At 43.0% G+C, this 12,197-nt stretch overlaps 1 protein-coding gene across 6 annotated transcripts in view; it reads left to right on the top strand.

The window, feature by feature from the left end:
• SMG6 (SMG6 nonsense mediated mRNA decay factor) overlaps positions 1-12,197 on the top strand; it is a 212,796-nt gene that overhangs the window by 49,789 nt on the left and 150,810 nt on the right. For 5 of the 6 annotated variants that reach the window (XM_008526314.2, XM_070562918.1, XM_008526313.2 and 2 more), the window contains one exon: positions 4,866-5,011. In XM_008526314.2, coding sequence (XP_008524536.2) covers positions 4,866-5,011 — 146 coding nt within the window. Of the gene's footprint in view, positions 1-4,183; positions 4,259-4,865; positions 5,012-12,197 lie in introns of those variants that run through there. The other variant, XM_070562920.1, reaches the window with a different exon arrangement.

Here is a 12,197-nt window from a genome sequence, read left to right as displayed (position 1 = left end):
AACCTTATTTTTCCCCCTTTTAAAATTCTCATATTTAGATACACATATCTTGGAGGAAGCTTGGGAAAGAACCACAATAATGATTAAAAAGCTAGAAAATTATTTCTGAGAGGAAAAATTAATCTTAAAAAAATTAAGGTAAAAAAGGTTTATTTAGAGACAGCTGTGGGGTACCCTAACTATGTTTAAATATGAGTCATAACCAGATAATTTTGATTTCTGTGGGACGACAGCAAGAGAAAATAGGCTTATGTTGCAGCTGGAGAGATTTGAGTTAGGTGTAAGAAAATTTCACAGAGGGAAAGTGTTCAGGAATTTTCTTCTCTGGAAGCCTTTAAAAAAGAATAGATTATCTTCATTTGTCAGAGGTGGTTTGCTGTGGTCCAGATTATTTTTCAGGATCTCTTCCATTTCTACATATAACATATTCTGTTGGCAAAAGATAAGGCCAGTCTAGTTTCACCTTCATAAAAAATGAGTTATAGTGGTGTTCACATGAGCAAAATGTATGTAAGTTCTAGGCACTCCAGCCCCTCGATGAGTATTTTCTCTTATGCTTTCCTGGAGGTAAAAGAGAATTGAGCCCCATATTTATTCTGGAAGGCAGAAACAGCAATAACTTTTCTATTGGAAAAAAAAAGTACACAAGTCTGTAAGACTAGAAAAGCAATGAGCCCAAGCCACACACAACAACATGGACTGTTGCCTAATTACCAATAAGATGTGAAATGTGGGAGGCGTTGAAAACATGTTAAGAGTGAGGAGATTGTAATGGGGAGCAGCTGAAGATACATCCACTGTCCCGCCTGCCTTTTGAGAAAAGCCCCGGCGTTGCTCTCTCAGTCTTTGTGTTCTCTGTGCGTGGTGTTCCAGATTGCATCAGTAGAGGTTTTGAATGCCTACTGTGTGCAATGCAAGTCTCCTTACTCTCAGCATCCAGTGAAGAAGAGGTTCGGAGTGTTAGATGGAATCAAGTGCCAAAAAGAGTTTGTTTTCCACTAGTGACTGGTTACAAGACGTCGAGAGTGAACAAGTCAGAGCCTCTGTTGGCTTCGGTCTCCTTATCACTAGTTTAAATAGATGATCTCGAAGGTCCGTTCAGTCCTTGTGTTCTGTGGCACTATGATTTTTTCTCTCATTTCTATCCTGTCACAAGGCTTTGTTTTTTGGGGGTTTTTTTTGCTATTGGGTCACTCCTATCTTGTTCAGTTTTTAAAAATTAAGAAGTTGAGAAAAGTTAAGAAGCCTGATTCTTTTCTGCAGAGAGTGTTGTCTAGCCCAGCTGTGTTCCTCAGCATCTGAGAGGTTGGGTCCTGCCCCGTTAGTCACTGTCTGAGTCACTCCCGGGTTTAGGTCCCAGTGTTGTCTGAAAGATTGGTTTCTTGAAACTGCCATTCAAATGAGACAAGATGTCTCAAGAGATCATGTCAGAAAGCAGTTACTTAAGTTAGTGAAACACATATCCTGAAAATGATTGTATCTTTTGCAGTGTTAAAGGATAGGGACAGGATCTTCTCCGGCTCAGGAAGAGGAATCAGTCACGGGTGCCGTATGGCTCCTAACAGACACTTGCTTTCCTGGTGAGAGGCTGATCAGTCTTGTGCTTGGACTCCGCTGTGAGAAGTTGGGAAGCCGGCAGCCTGTAGATTTCTGATTTGTGACAAATAGAATAATTTTGTTCCCATTATTGCCTTGGTTAAAGTTACTACTTTAGTTTTTACTTGCCTGCCTGGTCATGCTATTTGCACAGCTTTAAGTTCTCTTGGAATTCAAAGACCGATATATTTATTTTGGATTTTGAATTGTTAAAAATATAATGTTTGTGTCTTGATTTATTTTTAAAATTATAACTTTTATATACAAAAGCCAGAAGTATTCATTATAGGGGAAATCTTTTTACTATATACAGTGTTCATTGTAAAATATTTAGAAAACCCAGAAAAAAGAAGAAATAAAAAATTACCTATATTCTCACTATCCAGAGATAACTATCCACCGTTAACACTTGGTATATATTTTTATTTTTTTCCTATACATCACACACACACACACACACACACTTTTTTACATGTATGTATAAGTAGGGATCACAATAAACTACTTTAAAATTGTTTTCATTTAATATATGTTGAACTTTCCCCCACATGATTAAAAAAATCTAATATAACTTTTAAAAAATAGAATTTAATTATATGGATGTGCCATCTGAATCATCTTCTTTTATTGGGCGTGTTAGGCTGCTTCCAATTCTTTGCTCTTATAAATTGCCATCTTTTTATGCTTTCTCTCCTCCTCTTCCTCTGCTGCTACGGCTGCTGCTGCTTCTTGGCTAAAGCTTTTACAATTATTACATAAGTAGTATATAGAATCTCGTTAGAAAAATATAACATTACAGCTAAGGCTAAAATTTCTTTCAACTCTCCCCCAACCCCTGTGTCCTCCAAAGAGATAACATTAGACATCAGGTTATGTATTCTTCCAGACCTTTTTACTGCATTTACATACTTACCTATGTATCCATAAAAACCATGGTTTTATTTTGTGGTTTTTTCCTGAACATAATTGTATATTGTCATTATCTCAGTTTTAGTATAATTTTCATTCTGTAATATGGGATGGAGCAAAGAGAGAGACATAAAACTACTTGCAGGTAATTTGAGGCCAAAATCAGACAGCATTTTAGTTATAAAATTGGGAATCAGAAACCCCATTATTGAGCTCTGAGGAAGAATCTTTTATCTGTGCGTCCCTCTGTTATTGCCTAACAAAGCTGATTTTGTCTGAGTAGATCCGTCTTCCCTCATATCTCAGGATTGAAGTTACTCTAATATATCCTTATGCATTTGATTTTTTTTCTTTTGTTTTAATCATATTGAACTAGTTAAAAAGCAAAGGGAGGATTTTTTTTTTTTAACTTTTTAAAAAAAAGATGTGGACATTTGGCCTTGTGCTCATTTGAGACTTCTTTCTGACCTAGGGAGTGTTAATGGGTCTGTTTCAATTCCCCTCCCAGGGAAGAGGCTTCCTCAGACACAGCTTCGAAGTAAGACTGTCCCACGTGACACTTCTGTCATGTCGTTCTGTGCTGGCTCTCTACCGCCTTTCAACACGGAGACACATGGCTCTGAAACTTGCCCAGTGTGGCTGCTTTTCAAGCAGAGTGAACTCTGCTATTCTCGTAATGAGAAGTGCTAGCCCCCCTCCTCACGTCCGACCAGAGAGAGTGCTGCACAGTGTCAGGATTTAAAATGAAACCTTTGTTATAGCCCATGGGGAGAAGTGGATCCAATCCAGCCCCAAACATATCACTCTCTGCCATTCCAAACCTATCAAGAGTTTTAATGGTTCTGAAACTTTGGGGGGGGGGGGGGGAGAAGGTTTTTTTGTTGTTTTTTGTATTTTTTTGGTTTTTTTAGAGGAGGCGCTTGAAATGGCATGTAGGGGGAAAAAGCAAATTCATGGCATGTTTTGTGCCAATGAAAATGAGGAGAGCTCAGCACAGAAAGGAGTATAAACTGTAATTGACCCATAGCTGTGGCATGACTTCTGGGTACCAGAAGGTCAATAATAGGAGTTGCCATCCAAGGGCAAAGAATGAAGATTGCTGAGAGCAGAAAGCTCTAGAGTTTTCTAACGTGGGAAGGGAACTATTCAGGGGGAAAATCGCCAAGGTTCAGGTGAAACTAGAAGCACCGTTTTCTAGGACTTGAAACTGTTTTGTATCTTTTGAGAAGGATACCCTTCCCTGTGGCTTTCCAGAAGCTATTTATTAATCCAGCCTGGAGCTGTTCCTCACCCCACCCCCCGTGTACCACAAGCAGTTTGTTTGTTGGGGGCGGGGGGTTTGAGAATGGATAAAAGATATTTTGCTGACCACGAATTGTTCAGTGTGGCCTTAAGGCTCATGTGCCTGGTTTCTCTCTCTAGCACCAAGTTTGAATTTGCTTTTTATTTCTGAGGACTTCAGCTGTGGTTAGTTCCTGTTGCCAAAGGAGCTCCAGGCATGCACCACTGTTTAGGATCTAGTGGCCACATTTGGCAAGCAGTGGTTTGAATGACCTCTCTTTAGGAGCCCTAGGTCACTGGCTGGATTTCTACCTCCCTACATTACAGGCTCTTCCTGTATTGGGAGTGGCAGTTGACCAGGGTATTATATTTCCACTGGCCTGAAAACATACAGACCCTGATGTGCAGAGGCTTGTGAGAGGGAGAAGGACAGCAACCCAGGAAAGACGGAAACAGATCATTGGGGCCCTAGGTCTAGGCATTCTTCAAGGGGAAATTTGGGATTTTTAGGTGGAGCAATTAGTGTGATAGTACCTAAGAAGACAGCAGCAGAATTATGTCTGGTTTCCTGAAGTAAAGCCTTGAGTAAAGAATATTTAGATTCATGAACCTCTTTTTATAGAATATGGTTTTCATACCAGAGAGTTTGGGGAATATGTAGGTCTTAGAGCTTAAAGGAAATTTGTTCGCTGTTTAGAAAAACCGACTGTTTCAGAGAGAAATTTTGATTTCAGCTCGAATCCAGTTATTGCCAGGGGTTAGGAAATAGCATACCAAAGCATAATAACTCATAGCGATTTATCCAAAACTTGAATTGTTTTCATCTCCAAACTCTGAACACTTCTTTCTCTTAAATTTGTTCACAACCTTAGGAGATCGGGAAGGTTTGTGAAAGTAGCAAAGAAACGTCCTAGGTATTAGTTGTCAGCTTTTCGAGAGAGTAAGAGACATAGAGAAAGAGCAAGAGCAAGAGGGAAAGAGAGAGAGAGAGAATATGTGTGTGTGTATGTGTATGTGTATGAATGTGTACCAAGTGCTCTTGGGGATGTGCCTCACTGATTGGCTGGCTGTATTTGTAGGATGGAGACATTCCCTGCAGTGGCTGAGAAGGTCCTCAAGGAGTTCCAGGTGTTACTGCAGCATAGTCCCTCTCCTATTGGCAGTACCCGTATGCTGCAGCTTATGACCATCAACATGTTTGCTGTACACAACTCCCAGTTGAAAGGTAAGGAACGTCTAGTTTCTTTATTTATGAGATAAAGATTAATCTAGCTTCTTTCCTATGTTACCATACCACTACGTCCCCCACAATACATATGTGCGTGTACGCATGCACACACACACAACCTTCCCCATCATTGCCTCTCAGATCTTTAATTTACTCTTTGAAATCTGTGTGACTCTCTAGTGCTTGGGTGGGATGGAACGAGGGAATCATGGGTATAGAGCTTAATTTGCAAACCCAGAGATGCTGTTGCACATCTGGCCATGCTAAAGGCAGCAGCAAGGCCTCTTGGAGGCTGTAGACCCAGAGCCTCTCCCAGGGGAGAGGCATTGCTGAAATGTTTCATTGCAGAGACCATACGCTTGGCAGGGATTGGAAATAGCTGTTTCTGGACTCGTGTACCCTGTTTGTTCAATATGGAAAAGTCTAGTTCCCTATGGGATATCCCTTGTGGGAGCCTGCCAGGGAGTAAGAACAGAGAATTGATGAGCTATGGTGACTCAAATCTGGAAGCACAAAAATCACCAGGCCCAGAATTTGGCTAATATACTGGTGTGCATTCTGAAATGCTTTTCTGAACACTGGGGTTTTTTGGTGCAGGGGTGGTGGAGGGGCTGATTGGCAGGATTTCTAAGTGTTCTCATGACCAGGTCACAATTGAAGATCCCTTCCCTTCCCTCCACCCCACTTAGGTAAGGATAATGTGATTTGACTTGATGGAAGTATGTAGCATGGAGGTGACATTATTTTGTGTGTGTGCAAGGGCAATTTGGTCCTTGGCCCAGAATTGTTACAGAGCATTGACAGTGTTTGGTCTCAGGGCTGGAAGGTTATTATCTGAAATGCCAAGGCCTGGGAATTGCCCCATGGAGACACTCTTGTAAAACAGACCTGGCGTTTCTTTTTTTTTTTTTTTTTTAAAGATTTTATTTTTTCCTTTTTCTCCCCAAAGCCCCCCGGTACATAGTTGTGTATTCTTCGTTGTGGGTTCTTCTAGTTGTGGTATGTGGGATGCTGCCTCAGCGTGGCTTGATGAGCAGTGCCATGTCCGCGCCCAGGATTTGAACTAATGAAACACTGGGCCGCCTGCAGTGGAGCGCGCGAACTTAACCACTCAGCCACGGGGCCAGCCCCCCAGACCTGGCGTTTCTGGACAGAGTGTCGCTAGTTCTCTTGGTGCACCTTTTCTTAGTGTTTTCTCTCACTCTGAAGTTGATTTATTTTCCTTCCCATTTGTGTTTGGGGGTTATGCTTCAGCTTGCTGGTGGATGGGTGGGATTTCTTCCCTGATGAATGAGTGTGCCACACTTTCCCTTGAACTTGGCTCCTCCTGCGACTCTGCAAGGTCTTCTAGTCTGCCTGCCTGGGTTTTCAGTCACATTTGAATCCTAGAGGATTTTCTCCTCTCATGTTGCCTACTGCAGCATTTAGAATTCCCAGCAGAAGGTGAGATGCAGAGGTTTAGGTGCCATTTTGAACTTGGCTAATTATTCCTGAGAACAGCCCTGAGGAAGCATGGAGTCCTGAGGAGCAGTGATGGTTTCCAGGAAGGAGGAAGTAAAGTTTGTAAAGTGCTGTAGTGTTGAGGCTGTGAAGTCCAAAGGGGAGGGAGACTGATTCCTTCATCGTTACTCTGTTGGTTTTGCTACCAAGGGGCAAGCTCACCGGACTCAGGAAATGGGGCCTCCTGAGGTACCCTTCTATTCATTTTCCTGCCTCCCTCTAACAGCAATGCACACAGTTCAGTGAGCTTTCTGTCACAGAGCTGCAGCCTCTGCCAAGGTATTGTTCCAACATCAAGTGACCTATGGTCTCGGGAGGTATGAATGTAAAGGACCTGCAGCTCTTGCCTGTGAAGCACCTGTTGTCAGCAGCTTCTGCTCCATGAAAAGGAATACCTTGGCCTTTTCACAGGCCACCAGTGAGCCCTTTTCTTGTAGCTGTTGTTAAGTAAAGGTTAAGAAAATATGGGTAAAAGCAAGGTGAGATGGTGAGAACAGAGAAAGAAGGAAATAGATGGTTCCCCCATTGGAGCTAAGATACTTTTTCTGGGACTTTTTTCCATGGTTGGTCATAATGAGGACCTGCTCACCAAGAAGGACATGTCAAAGCCTGTGCTTGAGACTCTACTGATCATTTCTGTCCCTGTCGTGATGCTCACCTTCATGAGGCAGCTGGGGCCAAGAGGAGTATGAGCTGAGATGGTCAGAAGCTCCAAGGGTGTTTCAGGGGAAAACAGCCTGGGCCACAGGATGTAACACTCAACTAGGACAGAGAACTCTCTGGACATGCTGCCAAGTACCCGGTGTGCAGCTGAGGCGGCCGTCCAGACCCCACTGTGTGGGCTGCCATTGGGAGAGGGGTGAGCAGAGCACTCAGCAGGGCTGGTTGGTGGGAAGATGCACTTTTCCATTTCCCAGCACATGAGTCATCTTCTCTGGGCCCCTGTGCTGTGCTTGCACGGACAGTGGCAAGAAGGGGGTGTTGTGGCTGAGTAGCAGCATCTGTGCCGGGGGTGGAGAAGGAAGGGGGTTGGGGAGAGGGTAAAGATTTAAATCCTTCACTAATCAGCAGCAGTTTGAATCACATTTTTATGAGTAAGGAAGTGATAAATCAGCCCTGAGTGTTCAGCCCCCAAGTCCCATCAGCCGATGCCCTTCTAAAGGCTTCTCTCCAGGCCAGTCTGGTTGCTGTCAGAGTCGCCACCCAGCCACGGGACCCTGGGTGTCTGAAACCAGGAAGCAAGGGCCTGATGCTGCCTGGCCCTCCCAGGTGCTTGGGGTCTGTGGTGATTTGGCAGTCACTGCAAGTTACAGAACATCTGGGCCATCATTTTTCTTTCCATTCCTTCTTGGACGTGTCCTTTTGGGTGGGTGTTTGCATATGTCAGTTCCTGGACTCTATGGAGAAGGAACGTTCCAGCCTGAAGGAGAGGTGATCTGTGGCCCCCAAGGCAGTTGGGATCCTCTCTGTCTGTGCCTGGGCCTTCCCTGTAGATGTGGTACCTATGGAGTATGATTTGGAGAGCAACAGGGACATCCTTACTAAAAAGTATGTCCTTTGCTGATGCCTCTAATTCATTTGTTTGTGTTCAGTGCTACCCTTGTATAAAACTGTCCTCTTTTCAAAACACTAATAGTCCATGGATGGAAATGATACTAACACTTTAATGTGATTACTTTTCATACGTGCTTTCCTTGTGGTCAAGAGAGACATAGTACTGTTTAAAAGCTTTGGAGACCTCACAAGGCAAAATGGAGGGAAAAAACTTAGATGGTGGTGAGGGAAAGGCATCTTCTCCCTTTTCCTAGGTTATAGTTTTCCCTGGAGCTCAGGGAGCAGAGGTTGTGAGGTCAGATTTGCCCCCCTTCCCATAGGGGAAAATAAGATGAGTTATACTGTATCATTTAACCAACCAAAACTTTCATGTCTCACAGTGATCTTAAAACTCCTGGGTTCAGGGCTATTAGTAGAGAAACCTTTATCTCCTCCTCTCATATAGGCCCTATGTAAAAATCCTGCTTCAGTGGGACTACAGAGAGTCTAGAATCCTAATACTCTACGCTGAAGTGGCTGAGGACAGATAAATTTAAGGGATGTTTGGGGGCCCTTAGCCTGGCAGTTGTTAGGCACTCAGTATTTATTGACTGCATGGATGAAGAAGGCCACAGTTCTGGGCAAGTCAGCTCCCCTTGAACAGTGTGTTCCTTACCTGGCCTGTGTCCAGAATTGTCCTTTGGCGAGTGATGGGTGGTGGTGGGATAGGTGGTTCCCAGAGTGATGTCACAGTTGGTAATCTCTCTACGGCATTCCTGAGCCTGAAGGGAGAAATGGGGCTTCTCTGCGTGCTTCAGAATTTAACACTTCAGTAGCCATCTGATTGGCTGACGTGATGCTGGAGGGTGAACCGTTGATCTAAACCACAAACACTCCAAGAATTTTAATTTTTTGAAAATTCTGTAATTTAAGGAAATAAAACTCTGGTTTCTTGAAGAGGAGTAATTGAAGCAACATTTGTGGTAGGGCATCACTGAAACCCCTTTGCATCCCCCATCTGTGCCCAATTTGCTCCAATCTGGCCTTTTTTTTTTTTTTTTTTCTTTTTCTCTCCCTGTCTCTCTCTCTTTTAAAAAAAAGTTTTATAATTCCTGGAATCAAAACCATCTCAGGCACACACTGTTTTATTTTACTGTATTATTGGATTATACTTCCTATAAATCATTGGATGTTATTCATTGGCCACCACTGGAATAACTTCCCTTTTCTGTGCCCTGGCCCCCTTTTCCTCCTCTTTTTCCTCCTTTACCAGTTCACAGTCAGAGTCGGTCTCCATTTCAGCCTTGCAGAAGAGCCCTGGTGGCAGCAAGAGGGCACCCAAGAGACACTTCTTGTGTGTGCTGGTGGTGCTCCCTGCTCTTAGGGAACGTTTAGGGGCTGGGATGGAGGGAGGGCCAGACTGGCATTCCTTTCATTTTCATTTATGCTTGCTTTTATGGTTTGTTAGTAATCCTGAATTGCAGAGGGTAGAAGGAGTGCCACATGCGCACCTCCAGAGGGATAGAGAATCACAGCTGTCTATATGGGACAAATAGCGCTCAACCTTCATATGTGGGATGCTTGAGGTGGGGATCTTACTCCTTCATGCCATCGTGTGTGCAGGTTGACACTAGTTGAGAATTTCGATTCACAACCAAAATTTCTTTGTCTTCCAGCATACAGTCACCTTAGAGGCCTTCAGTAAAGCAGTTTGCTCCTCTGTGGCAGTTCACTTCTGTCTGAGTTTCTTACCCAAGCAAAATGTATGAAGTGCCTAATCCTCTGCTTGTCAGAACAGTTGTACAGGAAATCCACCTTTCATAAGGGGTTAGGCTTGAGTTTAGCTGTATAAACTGTCCCTCTCGTTCCTCCTTCCTATGTCTCTGGTGGTAGAAGCCCTTGGGCTTTTCCTCCTTAAGGATCCCTGGGTAGATTTCTACAAGTAGTCAGCGCTGCCTCACCTTCATTTTCAGGACTGCTCAGTTTAGAGTAAATTAACAAAGAAAGAGCCAGCATGGCCAACAAATTTTGTGAGAAATAGATTCAAAAGTCAGAAGAGGCTAGGCTTTAGAAGGCAGGCCGGAGGAGGTTGCATCCTTCAGCTATGCCCTCTATCCCTCTGGGGGAGATATAACTATCAGCAGGCTGCTTAGCATAGACTTCTTCCCTCAGAGTTCCCTGGAAAAGAAGAAAAAGTTAAAGAACTGAGTGTGTCAAGGGACATTCCTATCTTCCTGACTCTGAATTCCAGGGTCCTTGTTGTTTTCAGAATGAATCTGTAACTTAATGCTGGGGGAGGAGAAGCAGTTATGAAAAGCTAAAGAAATGAGAAAATTCCGTTATATCAATAAAATTAAGCCTCTTAGCACATTGGTTGAATAAATGATTGCTGTTTTTGCCCACGGTGACCATGTGGTTGGTGTCCATGGCTGCTTTGGCATGGAGTGCAGAGTGCTGTAGCCCATCACTGCCCAGTAGTTAATGTGGGCTCAATACCTCGTCTCTGTTGCCATTTTGTTAGCTTCTCATTTGATTTTTTTGTTCAGGATGGACTTACACTGAAAGGGAGACATTACTGGGGGGGAATGTTGGCAGCAGCACTCTCAGCTGTCTTTTCCAAGCTCTCTTTAAGCTTTTCCTGAGCAGTAAAATTCTAAATGCGTGTAGCCTACCAGGGGGCTCAGGCCAGATATGTACTGTTCATTGAAATATACAGGGGAAGTGGGTGTGTTCTGGGGAATGGAGGTTAGGGGAGTAAGTTGCACTTTCGACCCTAACCAACTAAATGTTTGGGGAAGAATTGTAGGTTTCAGAGGCAGTGGCCAGTAATGACAACAACAGAACAACACTGTGCTAGTACCTGATGATCTTTTATAGTTGCTACACGTGTGTTCTCATTTGATTTCTCTTATCAGCCCTCTGAGACAGGTGGGACAGATATTTTGTGCCCTGTTTTATAGATGATGAGAAAGGTTAAGGAACTTAAGCAAGGTTGCACAGCTAGTCAGTTACACCCAGGTCTTAAGTGTCTATCCTTCTATATCAGAAGACACAAAAATTTCTCTGGACTTAATTGAGACAGCTAAATAATGCAAGCAATCCTCCTGTCCTATCCCTCTGCCCCCCACCAAATCTGAGGAGCTGCTGTTGTTTGATGAAGAAAGTGATCCTTGAATCTGATCTGAGACTAGAAGAGGAACAAATAGAAATGAAGGAGTTGGGGGACTCAGAATTCTCCCAAGTTTCTTGAGGCTCAAGTAGGGCCAGAGGTAGTAAGCTGGCAGAAGGATATGGTTTGGGCAAATCAGGGTTGTCTGGGGTCCCTGTTTGCTCTTGTCGTCAGTGAGGGGGACTCTCCCTCTCACAATGGAAAGCGTTGTTCATGACCAGTTGGTAAAAGTGTTCAGTCTTTCTCTTGCTGTAGGATGTGTAGTGTCTCTTCAAAAAAAAAAAAGGATTTTTTTTTTAAGGAATATTATTTCTTATTTCCACCATCATTTCTAGTATCCCTCTTGCTTTTTTAAAAAAAAAGGCTTTTCACATGCCATTCCTACCACAGACAAGCCTGTGATTCTTTTTTTTTTTTTTGGCCTGGGGGGAAGGTGGATGTTATGATTCACACAGAAAAGAGTATGAGACTATAAAACACTTGAAAGACCGATAAAGTGAATACACATGTAACCACCACCTAGGTTAAGAAATAGAATATTGTCAGTACCTCCGAAGCTCCCTGTGTGTTTCATCGCCATTGTCGCTCTCCTTCGCCCTTAGAGGTAATTCTCATCCTGACCTGTGGGCTGCATTCCTTTGCTTTTCTTTATAGTGGTATCATCTAAGTATATATCCCTAAACAAAACGTCGTTTGGTTTTGCTCGTGTATAAATGGAACCATGCTAATGTATTATTTATGTTCTTTTCTCTCTGGCTTGTTTTGTTCCGTGTAATGTTTGTGAGTTCTGTCCGTGTTGATGTGTGCAGTTGTAGTTCATTCATTTTCATTGCTACAATGCTACGTTTTATTCATTTATTACAGTTTATTCATTCTTCTGTTTATGGACATTTGAGTTATTTTCTCTTTGGGATTATTATGAGCATCGAGTCTATTGACAGTTATTGTAATTATTGGTATATTTGGACTTATATATTCCAT

Source organism: Equus przewalskii, chromosome 10 (genome assembly GCF_037783145.1).
Source record: "Equus przewalskii isolate Varuska chromosome 10, EquPr2, whole genome shotgun sequence".
In the NCBI taxonomy this organism is placed as follows: Eukaryota; Metazoa; Chordata; class Mammalia; order Perissodactyla; family Equidae; genus Equus; species Equus przewalskii.
This window is presented reverse-complemented; position numbering and strand designations above follow the sequence as displayed.